At 37.7% G+C, this 17,106-nt stretch overlaps 1 protein-coding gene across 1 annotated transcript; it reads right to left on the bottom strand.

Annotated features, from left to right (window-relative positions):
- Positions 1 to 5,830: 5,830 nt before the first annotated feature.
- On the bottom strand, positions 5,831 to 15,252 carry syt8 (synaptotagmin VIII). The gene is made up of 8 exons (XM_067590809.1): positions 14,941 to 15,252; positions 11,857 to 12,029; positions 11,324 to 11,419; positions 10,490 to 10,657; positions 9,580 to 9,747; positions 8,835 to 8,952; positions 7,269 to 7,402; positions 5,831 to 6,208 (listed from the first exon to the last, which is right to left on the bottom strand). Exons 1-8 carry the CDS (start codon positions 15,122 to 15,124, stop codon positions 5,972 to 5,974), a joined length of 1,278 nt encoding a protein of 425 aa, XP_067446910.1. The 5' UTR covers positions 15,125 to 15,252; the 3' UTR covers positions 5,831 to 5,971.
- Between the last annotated feature and the right edge of the window lie 1,854 nt (positions 15,253 to 17,106).

The following is a 17,106-nucleotide window of genomic DNA, read 5'->3' as shown; positions in this document are numbered from 1 at the left end:
ACACTTTTGTCCAAAGCAACTTCATATCTGGATACATTTCAGTTTCTTTTACGACATTTTACCATAAAATATTATTGTTAAATCACAAACCCTATGATTTATGGCCAAATAACATATACTTTACTGCCAAGTATTACCAATTTTCTCCACACTTCAGTGAGGCAAAGTTGCATGGAAGTTTGCAGTTGTGGAAATATAGACGGCATTCCAGTGTAGTTAGACTGGAGCAAGAGACATCATGTTCATGCTGATTTAATCTGATTTACAGTAAAACTAAAATAACTCAAATGGAATTAATTAACATTCAAATTAATCATATAAAATCAACAAATCCCCACACTGGAAAAAGCCAAAGCCTGCAGTCCTTAAACGATTAATCGCTAACCAAAAACACTTGATTCATTTCCAGTTGATCAGTTATTCCACCGATTATCAAATCACTACAGAACTACAAGACAGTTAGATTAAGTTAAAGGAAGGGTTCACAATTTTTCAAGTGTCAAAAGTTTATCTGAAGCTAATATGAAGCTTCAGCGTCCAAATGAGTCAAATCAAGTAGATATCTTTCAACGTCTTTTTAGTGCCAAAGTTCCTCTTTTTGTTACTATACTTCCACCTGCAGCTCAACAGGGAAACACTGTCTGAGGAAACACAAAGAGGGAATTTGATGCTAAAAAGACTGTAAATGTGTCAGATATCCACTTGATATGGCTAACTCAGACTGCTGAAGCTGAATAGAAGCTTCACATCAACTTTTAAATGACTGTGTGGACACACTGTGGATTTTGGCCTCCATCACTTTACATTGAAAGCACATTTGAAGGGTCTTTTAATATCCAGTATGAACAGGAGGAATGATTACCGCGAGGAAAACCTCTTTCACTGTTACTATGGACACCTGACTGCTGGTTTAAGACACACTGGAAAAATTATGAAGCTGAAGTTAAGCAAATAACTAGACATACGTGTTTACAACTGATTAATTAATACTTTAATCTGTACAAAAACAAATTCTAACTCTGTTTTGATTTAATGACCATCTGTTTGGTAGAATATTGATGTTATTGTTATTATTCTCTTCATGTTCCAAACAGCTGTTCAGTTAAATTTTCCTCCTGTCACCTCAACTTTTAAAATATGTAAAGTATATAAATAAAAAAAACTCTTTACAGAAGCACTGAAGACGATACAATCACACATTCATATTAAGAAAACTCAAAATTATTCAGAAAATCTAAAACACTGACAGAAAGCGTCACATTATGTCTGAATTTAAACTAAAACTCTTTCACATCACATCTTCTTTTGTTCGACTCACCGGTTGTGTGAAGCTGGTTTTAGGTGTTTCAGGTGTCAGCAGCTCCGTCTGACAACGATTATCTGTGAGTTGATCTGGAGACAGGGTTTTTTTCTTCTTCTTCTTCTTCTTCTTGTGTTTAATTGGATAGCCGGGCCTCTCTCCAGGTATCCTGGTAACCCACCAACGTGCTGATGTCACTGCTCTCCATAATGAAGTGTGAGTGTATCTAGCAGCCTTTGTCAATAACCAGGCAGGGAAATTCACTGGAGATAAGACCCACAATGAGGGCCATTTCTGCCATGATGTGATTTAAAGTGATCAGGACTCACTCAGCCTCTCTGTGTCCCAAACTGTTACTATTACAAGTTTCTTTTTGGTTTAGCTTTGCTGTTATTCAGGGAACTTTATTTATATTGCAAGTTCATACCCAGAGCGAATGAAATGAAAGAATATTACAACAAGAACAATTAAAATTGTTAAATAAAAGACACCAATGTGAGGGTAATAAAATAATGATTAAAGTATATCAAATTAAAATAAAGTAAAAACATGTAAAACTGAATATATATTAAAACAATGTAAACACGTAAAAACAAGATAGAAATTAAAACGATGTAAACATAAAACACATCCTTTTTTTTTTTTTAACTGATTTTTTATTCAACATATAATACAGAGAATGTACAACTTGGAGGAGATGTATGTACATTTACACTTGTTCTAACTTTTTATGTCTATTCTGAACATTGTTATGAAATTATCCTTCCTCATTGGTAATAATAATTTTCATAATACATAAGCATTAGCAGCACATATCAAATACCACATCAAATACAAAATACATGTAAATGTACGTATGCAAATACAAATCACTCACATCACCAGTGAATTAATTATACAATAACTGTAGTATTAACCAAACATACTCTGTGGCTTATACTTGAGAAATAAAAAATAAAGACAAGTGTACTAGGAATAAAAATAGAAATAAAAAATAAGTAAAGTGAAATAAATAAAAGTAAGAACAGGAAAAAAGAGGTGACTGAAGTTCTGGTATTGTCTGTATTAATGGTGACCATGTTTCAGCAAACCTTTCAGCTGTAATCTCACTGTGTTTTCTCCATGATAAAGACATTTTTTACTCTGTCTCTCCATTGTTTTATACTGGAGGGCTGCTGCTTCAACCAGGAAGCTGTTATCATTTTTCTCGCTATTAAAAGCAGAATTCTCAATAAAGAAATCGAATCTCTATCTGCCATATTACTAGGAAGTATACGCAGTATGAAAAGTGTTGGATCTAAAGTAAAGTTAATACTCAAATCTGTTTTATCTCCTGTTGAACATCCTTCCAGAAGGAGCTTTGGGCGATCCCAAAATAGATGTGTGAAATCCTGCACCAACCCACAACCCCTCCAACATAGTTCAGGTGTATTACGGTATGTTGGAGTGATAGATGGAGTGTTAAAATACTGAATTTTCACCCTTCAATCAAATTCCCTCCATGCTGGGCTGTTAGTTTGTGTATGTCCTGCTTTAAATGTGATTTATGATATGTGTTTCCAACTCCTATTTCTCTTTGACATCCATATTGTTATCATTTATCATTTTTATCCTTCCAAACATGGAGATAATCCATTAAAAAAACCCTGACATATTATTTTTCATAAATATATCCATTAATTAACCCCAGATACAGGGGGAACCCAGTATAATTGAGCCTTTTTGCTGAAATATTCTTTACAGGTTATGGGATATAATGTTCTTTTTATCCTTTTTTTATTTATGTTTTGTTTTTTACTTACTTTATTTAAATAATAATATTTTATTCTTATTTCTTTTATCATTTTAAGGTTTTTCTCCCTTATAAACCCCTTAATTGTACTGATCCTGGGAAACATTTTTACAACGCAGCACAAGTTTTAAACACAAAAGAATCCAATAAGTCAGATTTGATCTTCCGTAGGCGACAGCTGTCAGCATTGTGTGATGTACAGGTGCAAAGATGAGAGGGGAGAATTTTCCTGGTCAAGGTGTTATGTGAAAGAAAGTGAGTCTAAAAAAACATCTTCTGATGTTAAGTGTTGTGTCAGTGCGGAGCTGGGTGGGTGGGTGGGACATTTGCATTTCAAAGAGACTCCTCAAGCTCCTCAGCTCATCACTGTTGAGTCTGTAGGACCTTCGTTGACCCGCTGCCTCCTTAAAATCACCCTCTGATCCTGACGAACACCCTCCTGAGGTAACTTGAGTATAACATATTCTGATTACTAGTGGGGTAAAAAAAATGTAAAGTTTGTCCTGAGAGTGGCGCCAGAGAAAAGGCCACGTTGTGACCTAAATAAAAAAAGGGTTCATCCTTTGTATGGTGGCCATTTTAGGACATCTCAGACTCAGCTTGTCAGGCTCAGCTCTAATCACATTAATATCAAAACACAGCTAGCATGTCAACATCTGTTGGATGTTAAAGAGGACATATCCTGCTCTTTGTGGTTTTCTGTTATTTATATACTGTTAAACTTTAGGTAAATGTAGAAACGCTCCCTGCAAGTCAATAATGTTGTTTTCTTCTTCGCTTACAAGCTGATGTTGGCTCGTTGCACATGCCCATAAACGCCTGTATGGCCAGGATTGAGGTGAGCTATGAGGTAAATCATAGCTAACGTTAGCATCTAGCAAATGATACACTGCCGTGTACAGCCTCACATGGACATTTGGTCTTATTACAGTTTTATAACTGACATTGTTTCAGCATTAGGTTGCATTAATGATCATAGTGGTATGAATTTGTAAGTTTTACTGGAGAGTAAACTCCAGTGTTTCAAGTTGTTTCTTCCAATCATGTTTTTGTAGTTTTTCAAATGAAGAAAAAGCAGTTTGCCTTCATCCACGGTGCAAAATCTAATTAATGGCACGCAAGTGGATGGTTAAAAATTAAAAGCCAATATATACATAGAAATGTAATCAGACCCAAACCAATAATTATTGAATACTAATTAGACTGCTGTACCTGCAATTGGATTTAATACTGCAGTTCCCCACCAAGAGCACCAGCGTTTTATGGGCACTGACTCCAGTTCATACATACTCTAAACCCTCCTAAGGTTGTTAAAACTAATATTAAGCATATGACCTCGGTGTGGTAGCTATACAGCTCGACTGAGCTACACTTAGCTTAAGTTTTCAATGTTATTTGGTCAAAGTTTCTGAGATCTGATCAACTCTGGAAGCTGTTTTAATTTGATTAAAAGTCTCCTGTTAAAGTGAATATTTCCTCCTCCGGGTAAAGTGAGATCATATTTCAGCATCAGGTGCTGACAGTACAAACTAAAACCAGCCCCTCAGTTCTCTGCTGGTTTGTGAATGCGGAGCTCAGGGACCACTTAATGATCTCTGGAGGCCTGAAGCAGCAGGAAGAAACACCTGCTGAACTCAGCTTGATTGATATCTGTTCTTAATTTAAACCTCCATCTATCTGGGGAAAGAGGAGTCAACACCAAGCTCTCTGTTGAAACACGCAGTGAACACAACTCTGACATATTATCACCTTTTAAGTTGATATGTTGAACTTGTTAACAAACAGTTGCTTATTTCCACATCCAGCAGTTACGGAGCAACATTATCATTCATCTGGAGTCGTGTTTCTGTCCAGCTGGTGAATGTAAGTCCAATATTCACTCTCTTTTAGCTCTGTTTTTGCTCTCTACCAACTCCTGAGGGAAATATCTGGCTCTTTAGCTGCTAAATGCTCCACTATGTTCACCAGCTAGTCTACAGCTTACTGTGTCTGTTTGCCGTTTGGTGCTGAGCAGGTAGTGTACAGCGGCTTTTTACAGCTTTCTCTATGAGAACACTGAGAGTGAACCAAAACAGTAAAGTTGCAGCCGGACAGATGAACAATGAGCTGAAACTCACTATAAAGCTCCGTAAAGCCGAGAGGAGCTGCAGAGTCACTGATAATTCTCTGTAGGTTCATCACTACGAGCCAAACACATTACACACTGACACTTTATACACTGATCTTATAAAAATAGTGAATATAGCTGCTTTAACATGTAAAAGCTATTATCAGATGAACACTGAACATGTGCATCATCCATCTTCACCTCATACCTGAACAGAATTACTGCAGGGACACTGGACGGAAATAAATTTGATGCTTTAACAGAATTTTGTTTCACACAAAGTCTTTCCAGAGCAACGCCTTGTTTTCCAGGATAGTTAATTAGTTATAAAATTAGTTATTTCTGTGACTTTTCCACAGCTCAAAAGCTTCTCTACAATTTTCAAAGATTTCGAGGACGTGGATCCGTTTGGTGGTCATCACATCCTGAGGATCACTGAGGACTCATCTGGACACATTACATGTGATGCAATTGATAAAATAATATTTAATTCATATTAGAGAAAACTTGAAGATTGACTATTTGAAGGTTGACATTTCTTTTGAGGTCTGATACAGTTTATACAGGAAGAGTGAAGTGCTCATGTTGGAAAGTAAAATATCATTTATCATTTTATGATTTGATACCAAAATATAATAGTTAATCTTTAATGTAAAATACAAAGAAATCAATACGATAGATGAAATAAACAATATTTAAATCTCCTCATACTGGTTTTGTCTGTTTGAAATGATTGGTCTTCTACAGGACCACCAACACTGTGTGTTTTCCATTAGAAGGGCAGTTTGCTGGACAGGGGGATCTTGCTTTTTAGGGTCAGGGTGGAGTTGACCTGCTCGGCCGACAGCAGGTTGTGCCACTGAGCGACCGGCCGCCGTGGGTTGGACAACATGTCGGCCCAGTGCCTCAGCTGGTTCCCCGTGGCGTCGCAGCCCAGGAAGATCTTCCCCATGGCGTCATTGCGGGTCATGGCGTCGTGGTCCCACACGGAGATCACCAGGTTCACTCTCTGAGGACGAGCAGAGTCAACACAAAACATCACGACAGAGTCAAGTGTGCAGGAGAGATGACTTTGTTGTCATGTTGTTGGGTGGGTGGATAAATTAAAGGGTCATTTCACCTACATTTAAAGTTTTGAAACAATCAAATTGTTTATATACCACAATATTTTTTCTGGGATTACACACAGTATCAAACAAGACCGGTGAGGAGGGGTCACATCACGCCACCCTAACCAAAGAAAAAGCAGTACTCCCTCCCCTCTAGTGGTTTAGATTCACTCAGAAAGTTCTGATGTTATTTTTCCAAGTTATTTATGAATTTATTTAAACTTAAAGTCTGGTGATTTTCTATATTTTTCTTATTGTCAACAAATCTCATGTTTGGATCCAAACCAACAATAAACTGATCTACTAACAAGTATTGTGTGTGCATCTAAAGCCTGATATATCTTATTCCTCCGTTGTTGTCCAGAAACTATTAAAAACACATAAATGAGCCACACCGCTGCACTGGGTGAAATATTCCTTTGTCCCAAAAGGACAGCAGGCAAAAAATGATTAGCAACCTCTTTTTCAAGGGAAATCCGGCCAAGTCGGCAGGGTTACAAGTTTCAGACATGCAGACACACAAATTACTTAAAAACCAGATGACGATGTATAAAGGCTCAAAGAACAGAGAAAGTTACAAAACAATTGTTAATATTAAGAAAACTGAAATAAGCTAAAAACAGAGACAAATATCTGTCTGACATTACTGCTTCCATCCCAAGAGGTGAACCTTGGAAAGTTAATTTGAATTAATTAATATTTCTTATTAGAGCTACAGTAAACCAATAAATACGCCGGGCTGATATATGGTATTGGTGTATACACTCTATCAGCTGAAAAATAAGAAGAAATCTCAGTAGAGAAATGCTAAAGATATGATTATGGTAATGTAAAAACAGTGTCTTCGTCACATACTGACAAGTCGATTTTTACACTGTAAAATGTCTCGCTCATTACATCTTAGTCACGGTTCTGAAACAAAGCAAATTCTTTGTTACGTATGTTATGTATTAAATTCACCTGGATTTGTTCAAATGACACGTCGAAGGTGAAGGATTCGTTGTAATAAGGGTTCAGCGTCTTCTTTTTAATGGACGTCTTCCTTTTCCTCCACTTCCTCTTGTCCAGAGCCAACTGCACCTTCACATACGGATCTGCAAACACAGAGATAGATACACAGAACATGGTCAAAAAATAAATGTTTTCATACTTTGTGGCAAAGTTGGAGAAACAGTAAAATTGTTACAAAAATGTTATAATGGTAAGACGTCATTAAGAATTTGCAGTATCCACACCAAAAATTAAATGTCGGTATTTGTGTTTGATGGACTAAAACGGCATTTTTCTCCCCTGAAAACAAAACTTTTCCAAAATGTCCTCCAGGGTGTGTAAATGTGAAAACGCCAGCTTGGTGTTGTAGTGTGTTCGGGTAAAATGGGGAAAGCTTTGCAGAAACACTGTCATTTCACTGACAGAACAGATGGTGGCAGTATTTCATTGGCAGAGGAAGAGGAAGAAATATAGCGACAGAACAACAATGGCGGACGGCTTCATGTGAGTCTTTATTGTCTACTTTGACAGCTTATTTAGAGCTAAACGTAGCTATCTACCACCTTTCTCTACTCAAACTGTTGGAATCTGCTTGCAATAAACTAAATGTCAGGAAGCCGCTGTGGAAAGAGAAATAGTGCATTGCCTATGGCTGACTTGCTCATCTGTCCTCCACACATGTCCAGCAGGAGGAAAATTACCTGTTTTGGCATTTTTAATGTGGATGGAGCCATTTGCAAAAACGAGCTGAAACTCCTGCTGTGGATGCAGATCATTTTAGAATTTATCTGACTTAGTGTTGACGTAGTTTAAGCTAAAAAACTGTTGTAGGTACAAGTCTTGGACAGACAGTGTGTTGTTAGCAATGGTATTGAAGAGTAAGAACTAACAGGTCTGAAGTGACATCTGCAGGTATGTTTACATGCTGTTTAATGTGCTGCAGCTGAGCAGCTAATTAGCTATCTAGCTGCAAACAGATGTTAATATCGCACTTTTCCCTGGTGAATGTTTGTTTGGTGGCTCGTTCAACAAGCTACGGTGCAGGACAAGATGTGTGTTCATGTTTGTTAGTTAGCTAAGAAAGAGACTTTAGCAGGAAAGCTGATGTGGGTTGTTGTTCAGAGTCTGTGACTTGTGTTGTGTAGCAGGATGCAATCAGGCTCAGTGTGACCGTCTGCTTTGCCAATGATAGAATGACATGTTATCGCTTTATGTAAAGATCTGATTTGCTGTGTTGAAATAAAGTTTCTGACTATGTAGGTGGATAACAGAATGATATTTCATCGGATGAATACTAATACTAAACTAGGGGGCACAGTTACTAAGCAGATATGTACTGTAGAAGACAAAAAAAAATTCAATTTCTGTCAGACTTTAACAAACTCTCAAACCTCGACATTCAGACTTCAACATGGAGACCAGACTGTCATGTCACCCTAAAGTGTTTTCTCCGTCAGAGCAGTGGTATGAAAAATGTTTGGTTCAGAAGTTTTGGGGAGTGAATATTTTCATTAGGAGATCTCGGTTCAGTCTGACCTGAGGTTCCTCCGATGTCCATGGCCTTCAGGTTTTTGGCCTCCAGGATCACCACAGTCAGTTTGCTGGCAGTGGGAACGTAACGCAGAGAGAAGCAGATCTCCCCCAGGTTTTCTTCCTGCAGCACACAAACAAGACAGCAGAAACAAAAGTTGTATTACAACCATCACAAAATTCAGCACAAATTTTCACTGCTTATTTCAAGCGAAAACAAAACAAAACAAAAAAACGAAAATATTCTTTCTGCTAAAAAAGCAGAAGGTAGTGGTAAATGACATATCTTCTTATTCTTGTTTTGTATGACAAAAGAATATAATAACATATAAACATATTATGTATAACATATAATGTAAAACAACATTACTACAGATAAATTAACCTAATATCTAACTGTGTTGGTATGACCTACAGTTCCAGATAAATGTCACTTCTGGCTTCCATCTTTCTTTGGATTAGGGAACAGGGTTGAAGCTTTGGAAGAATAAAAGTCTTTTGATCCAGATAGTTGAAAGATTCTTTGAAGATTCTGGAAATACCTTTAAAACGGTGGCAGGTGTTTTTCAATGATCTTAAGGGTCTCTTTGAAACAACACCAGAGATTTATCTTTCAGAACGTAATGGTCATAAATGAGAAACTGGACTACCAAAGTTCAAATTCAGCAAACGCCTACACACCTGTCCAGCCACTGTCACTTGCTTTATGAAATGTAGACCAGTGTGAAAAGGGAATAATGACAAAGAAAACCTCAAACTTGGCGGGTTCAGCGAGGTCCTGCCACTCCTCGATGACGTGGTTCCAGTCGACGTCGCCGAGCTGCAGCCTGAGCTCGCCAATGATGTTGTGTTTGGAGAATCTGTTGAAGTCAAACATCTGCAACACCACCGTCGACTTCAGCAGCGTAGACTTGGCTATCTGGGAAAAGAAAATTACCCGTGTTAAAAACAGAAGCCTCTTTTTTTTGTTTGTGTTTGTTTGTAGCATTGAGTTTAGATTATTAAAAGGGTCAGTTCACCTAAAAATATGCCAAAATATCATCATGGAGATGAAGCAACTCAACAAAGAGGCAGAACATCTTGATATCCTTTAGCTAAAATATTATTTCAGCTTTACCTGGTGTGTGACATGTAGTGCACCTTTGTAGGGTTGCAATTTACGATTATTTTCATTATCGATTAATCTGTTGACTATTTTCTTGATTAAACAATTAGTTCTTTAGTCAATAAATTGTTAGAAAATGGTGAAAAATGTCAATCACTGTTTCTCAAAGCCCAAGGTGACATCAGCAAATGTCTTGTTTTGTTTCGACCAATTTGGATGTTTTTGTCCTAAGAAATGACTCAAAACAATTAATCGATTATCAAAATAATTGGCGATTCATTTAGTAGTTGGCAACAAATCGAGTAGTTGCAGTTCTGCTTCAAATAACGACCAAAATGGACGTAGCTGCACCTCAACATTTCTACTGACTGCTGCACTGCAGTTTGAAGCAGGAGACAAAAACAAAGAGTTATGGGAAGGTTACTTCCTTGTGATGTCAACAGGTACGTTTTTAGGCAAGAGGCAAGATAGATGTTCAACTAGGGCTCCAGCAGCTGGAGGCGCCAAAGAGCTCACTCTATGGAGGGTCATTTTAACCAAGATTACCGGCTTTTACCTGGAAGTTGAAATGTTCGTTGAAGACGGGGTTCAGCGTGTGTCTGAATACTTTGGTCTCACAGGTTTTGGATTTGTCAGGACAGATGTAGACTTTCACGTAGGGGTCAGAGCTTCCTCCCAGGTCCATGGCCTTCAGGTTTGCGGCTTGTTTGACCCCCACAGTGAGCTGTAAACAGAGAGTTATGAGCACAGAACAAAGATCATTTTCATTATCCATTTATCTGCTGATTATTATAAATGCTCATCACAATTTCCCAGAATCCAAAATGATGTCTTCAGATTGCTTTTCTGTCTGACCAACAGTCCAAAACCTAAAAATATTCAGTTCACAACAATGTAAGACAATGAATATCAGCAAATTGTCATATGTGAAAGGCTGGAATCATCAAATGTTTGTTGATTCTGGTTTGAAAACTGACTTAGTTGCAATTTGGCTGCAACTAACAACTATTTTCATTATCGATTAATCTGTCGATTATTGTCTGTGATTAATCTAGTGGTTGTTTGGTCTATTAAATGTCAGAAAATGTGAAAAATATCGATCACTGTTTCTTAAAGTCCAACATGACGTCCGCAAATGTCTTGTTTTGTCCACAACTCAAAGATATTCTATTTACTGTCATAGAAGACTACAGAAACCAGAAAATATTCACATTTGAGAAGCTGGAATCAGAGAATTAGGACTTTTTTCTTAAACAATGTCTCAAAATAATTAACCGATTATCAAAATAGTTGGCGATTAACATAACAGTTGGCAGCAAATTGATTAATCGACCAATCGTTTCAGCTCCACTGTGAGTTATAGCAGAGGAGCTGCTCTGTAAAACGTCACCTCAGACTGATTGGCGTTGTACTCCAGAGAGTAGAGCAGTTTTCCTCTCTGTTGTTTGGTTGAGCCGTAGTCCACATCTGCCACATCAGGCTGAACCTGTCACACCGCAGGAAACATCACACACATCTGGTTAGTGACGTCATGCAAACGAGGATGTCGGCCGAACCAAGATATGATTTGCCCACCGCTTTTTAAATTTATCAGGGAGCAGTTTTTTCTGTATACTTCTGCACACTGTGACTGAAAGTTTAGCCTCAGTTTGCGTTTCTCATATATTATAATTAAACACCTTTGAGTCACAGATTGAAGCATCTGTTTTTTCAGAAAAATAAACACCCAGCGGTCTTTAAAAACCAAGAAGCTCATTTTTACAGTATCATGTGTTTCTGATTTTTAATAAATGATGCATTTCCTCCGATTGCAATAAATAAATAGCCTTTAAGTTTTGTAAGTAGCCTGTTTTGTTTTGAATTTGTTGTTTTCAATAAAGGAAAGTAAAAAAAAAACTTGTAGATGTGTAAAAAGTCACTCACCAGAGCTGCGGTGGTTTTTCCGTTCACTCCCTTCAAGTTGATCTTCTCATCGTTCTTATTCTGCCGCTTCTTCTTCTTCCCTTTGCAGCAGCACTTGATGCAGATACACAGAAGGCAGAGCAGAATCAGCAGACCACCGGCCGCAAAGATGGTGTAGATCGCCCATCGAGGCACTACGGGAGACAACATGGACCGCCAGTTAGTTATTTGTGTTATTTATTCATGCACATACAATGATTGAATGAATTTCTTTTTTGTCACACCATTAAAAATGATCCTCTCCACCTGGGATTACATGACACGCATTAATACAACATATGAGTAACAACTTCCAGTCCAAACAGAAACAGATCATCAAACCACAGACTGTATGTATGCAGAAAAACAAACAAAAAAAACCAAACATAAACGCAACCTTTATAGAACTTTTTGTTCTTAATGACCAGCAAAAATATCCATTTCACAAAGTGTTTTCATAATTTCAATATCTTCCATACAGAAGTAATTGTTTTTAGTTTTCTGTGATAATAATAATCATAATAAGGAGAAAAATAAATAAATAAATAACTGACAAAGCTGATTCTGTTCTTCAGCACACACATATCGTCCTGTTTCCAAATGTTATGGTCAGATATCACATCTCAGCCCGGCACATAGAGATAAATTTCACATAATTTTCAGACAGTACTGAACTTATTTTTGATTAAACCATATGTTCTAAATTAGGCTGGTTTAGTAATTAGCTCATTATCTTGTTGACCTGTTTTTCTTTAAACTGATAAAAAACAAAATCTGTAAACCAATATTCACTTTGTCATTGAAAACATTCGCTTCCTCACACTCTGCTTTCTGAAATAAGGTGTGCAGGTAGATGGTGTGAAGATACAAGTGCCCACGTAAGTTCTTACATAACATCTCTAACAAAGAACTTCTGTCCCAAAGTCCACAAATAAACACCCTGACACAAGAAACATTCACAGCTCAAAAAGTTTAGCACTTCAACAATCATATAATGAGCAATAAAACATGAAATGGAATTTCTCTTCAATCTAACCTCAATCACATAACCAACTGTCTTTTCTGTTAACAGAGACCATTAAGGCTGCCTTAATGTACCTTACAATCACATTCTATAATTTTATATTTCCATACAAAATGTTTTTCTTGAGCTGTACAAAAAAAGCAACAGGATGTTATTTTCTGCTACGTGGGAAGGAAACAGAGTTGAAATAGGTTTAAAACTTTTTTATTGTCTGACACTGGGATCTCTCCATCCACCGATGACCTATTTAGAGTTTTGGAGACTGAGGACGGCCTGAGGCAAAATTCAGACAGAAATTTGGGGCCAAATTCTCACTTGGCTCTAAAAACCACTTTGTGTCCATCAACTAGGGGTTCAGTCTAGTGTGTGTTGCTCTATTTCAGGTGGGGGACACACTTGCCTACTACCTGGTGGGGCATAAACGAACAAATCTCATGTTTGGATCCAAACCAACAATGAACTGATCTACTAACAAGTATTGTGTGTGTTTCCAAAGCCTGATATATCTTATTCCTCCGTTGTTGCAAAAAAAAACCCATTAAAAACACGTCAGTGAGCCATATTGCTGCACTGGGAGACATGTTCCTTCATTATGAAGAGTTTGGTTACCTTGGTTTGTTTAGAAACGACTCCAAAGACTAATAACTGATAAGATTGTAACTCTGAGGATAGAAGTTTCTAGTACAGCAGATACAGACACAGAGGAATTAGATACTTTATCAGGCTTTGGATACACACACAATACTTATAAAAATTCAGGTTATTGTTGGTTTGGCTCTACACATGAGATTTGTAGACAATAAGAACAAGATTAGGTTAAAACCTGGTACATGGCTGGACCGTCTATGAAATGCTAGAGGGATACAGGAAGGGGCGACACATGACTGAAGCTAATCACAAGGCCTTTCTTAATACCGAGTACACCAACTTGAATATTTGCTAGTTTGGACTCGGTAAATTCGACTCAGGAGTACAAACTTCCGAGGACTCAGTTGGAACAGCAGCAGCTCAGCTTCAACACACCTGCCTGACTGAACTGTGACAAAATAATCTCAACTCTAAGCTCCACTAACACTTAAAAAATATACACAAAACAACCTCATTGACAGAGAGATGCAGTAAATTATGTTATTCGGTCTGTTATGTAGCTGTAATAAAATAAAGTGACATTTAATATAGACTGATCTGTTCATTTTAATCCATTTATATGTATGTAAATGTGGTGTATCTGTACATATAGAGCTCCAGGGGCAGCGCTGTTGTTCTCTCCAGTAAAAACATAAAGCTTCACTTTACATCAGTCAAATTAATGTGGCAGCTACAAGTGTTAGATTTCATCTGTGAGACCAACATTTATCTATCAAAAGGAATTATATCATAAATCAAAATATGCTGCGGAGACATTAGAGCCAGCGGTAAATCACCAAAGAGCCGCACAGATCAGTTCATCGGATCATGTTCTCACCAGGACGACGACATGTTGACCAGCTGATCATCTCAGGAGTCGCTAGGCTGCTAACAGCTGAGATGACCGGCTGGTCTCAACCCAGCCAGTGGCTCCTCATATCTCCAAAAACATCGGAGCAAATTTCCAAGTATGTGTTATTTGGATAAACTGACCTGATATTGGGAATCTAAATGGTTACTTTGTCGCCTGATAAATATATATCAACAGTCCTACCTGTGAAATGCATTCTGGGATACTTGGCTGTCCCAAGCTTCAAGACAATGGTGTAACTTCATCACTCAGTCAGTCAATCACAGACATTTGAGTTTAAAAATAGAAAATCACCAGCTGTAAACCTTTATGTGAAGTTTGTGTAACTTTGCTGCATTTTCAAACATCAGAGCTGCAGATGTTTGACGAGCTGATGACACGTTTCTCTTCTCATAAACTCTTTTCTGACACGGATCGTAACAAAGGTTTAATTACACCCATCTTTCCCAGTTGTCACCCAGTCTAAAGACGCCTGAGCAGGTCAACAGCTTTGATCCTAAACTCCTCCAAACCGGTTTGAGGAGGCTTTAGTTTGGTGACTTACAGGGGATCTTATCCAGCAGATCGTTGAAGAAGTTGGATATGGCAGCGGCGGCCGGGTTGACGGTGGCGTTAGTGTGGGTCAAGGTGGTGGAGAGGATGGTGGTGGGGTGCAGGGGTGTAGGGGTGGGTGCGGCCCCTGAGGGTGGTGGATGAGATGAATTTGGTGATGAATGGTTGATGAACATGATGAGGAGGATGAAGGGGAGAGCTCTGGAAGCGAGAGAGAGGTGAAACAAGTTGATGTTGGGAGTTAGTCTGGCCTCTAGTGGTTAACGGGAGGTTTTACTTCCTGTCTCAACCTCTGTGAGATGAGTTAAAGCTGATTTTTGGCCACAAGAAATCACAGAATAATTCAAAGCAAACACACTGAGGAAACTATGAGGAAATGTTCAAATAAAAACTAAACAATGATGTGAAATTATAGTTTTAATGCAAAGTCTTATTCAACAACCTGCATGTATCTGTTTCTGCTTAATAAAACGTATCCTCCACCGCCCCAAAATATCTTCCTCTGAGAGTTGATTTAACTGTTTGTCCTCTTTCAGTAATGAGCAGCATCTTGGATTTCTGTGAAGTTATGTCTCTATCAGTAATGTTTGCTAACGTAACCTTTTATTCAATCAGAAGCAAAATCAGAAACAGGTTTATTTATTGCCGAGCAGGTTTTCAAATAAAAGGATTTTGCCTCGATGTTCAATCAGAGAAAAGATGAAATACAAGTAATCATGAATATAAAATAGAAATTTACAATAAAAAACATGTAAAATATGTTGACTGAGGAATGTGTTCATAGTATAAAGAGCATATGCAATAAGCAAATAATATTGTAAAATTTGCATTGATGTAATGTGTCAATTTAAGGAAAAAGGTAGAGATTTATAGACTAAACAACTCAACATCGCCACACTGGAACTTTGATATTGTACAATTCTACAAAACCATGATACGTTCAATTGCAACGTTATTAAAATTTCCACTTTCTGCAGTAAATGTACATGGCACCTAAAGTATAAGTAGTTAGTGGTAGGAAAAACGAATGTTATTTGCAGATCGATCTGTGAAGGACAGTCGGGTTTGTTTCACGCCCATCCACCACTTCGACCTCAACATCCTGACTGTCCACCTCAATACATAGAAAGGAAAATCTTATTCCAGTGTTGGTCCTGAACTTTGGCACCGGACATAAATCATCTCCTGGGGACACTGAGCCAGAACTGAATTCATCCACAGTCCTCTGACAAACCTTTTAAAACAGGTAAGAATGCCAACATTGACATAAATCTGTTAAGGGCTGTATTTTCATCTTCCAAATGCCTTTTCACTGTCAAATCTCCCCACTATTCTTCACAAAAATTTTGTCATCATACAGAAATGTCTCCTCTCTGCAAAGAATGTCCTTACTTATAAAAATGTCCTCACTTTCCTAATTTTGAACATTTTCTTCATCTTCCAAATGCCTTTTACAAAAACATCAGACAACTATAATGAAAAGAACTACAAAAGTGTCAACAAACTGGTGGCAAAATGGCTGAATGTGAATGTAACGTTAACATAATTTTTCACATTATATTCAGTTTTATCAAAGCAAACATAAACATAAACTTTGTTGGTACTTAATGCAGTGCGGAATAATTCAAGAATGTCCCATGAAGTGAACAAAAAACTGAGTTTTTTATGATTGAAGCCACCTAAAGTCCTAAAACGACATACTAGCGGTTTGCATGTTTTAGCCAATTAACTACATTTTGGCCTGAGACAATAAAATAATCCCAAAATGGCCGCCACTTCCAGATCAAACATATGAAAAGTGTCGATCTAAGATTATTTTTGAGTCACATAGTTACACTGACAGTCCACAGCAAAGGGTTTTACTTCAGCCATTTGGTTTTTGAATGTCATGCCTGATGAAGCAAAAGAAGGTAGAAAAAAGCGTCGCCATATAAAACCATTCACTGTCGCGCTATTTTTAAACTGGGAAGGAATTGGACAATGAAAAGTCTTAAACTGGAGTTTGGAGGTTTCCCAACAACAGTGACGTATAAAATCAAACAAACATTAAACTCCGCTGACATGACTGAGTGGAATTCCAGCCGCAGGTCTCCACCATGAACAAACAGCAGCAGCACATTAAGTCACAGTCTGATAACAACACACCTCACAACGTTTC

The sequence above is a fragment of the Thunnus thynnus genome, chromosome 5 (assembly GCF_963924715.1).
Source record: "Thunnus thynnus chromosome 5, fThuThy2.1, whole genome shotgun sequence".
Classification (NCBI taxonomy): Eukaryota; Metazoa; Chordata; class Actinopteri; order Scombriformes; family Scombridae; genus Thunnus; species Thunnus thynnus.
This window is presented reverse-complemented; position numbering and strand designations above follow the sequence as displayed.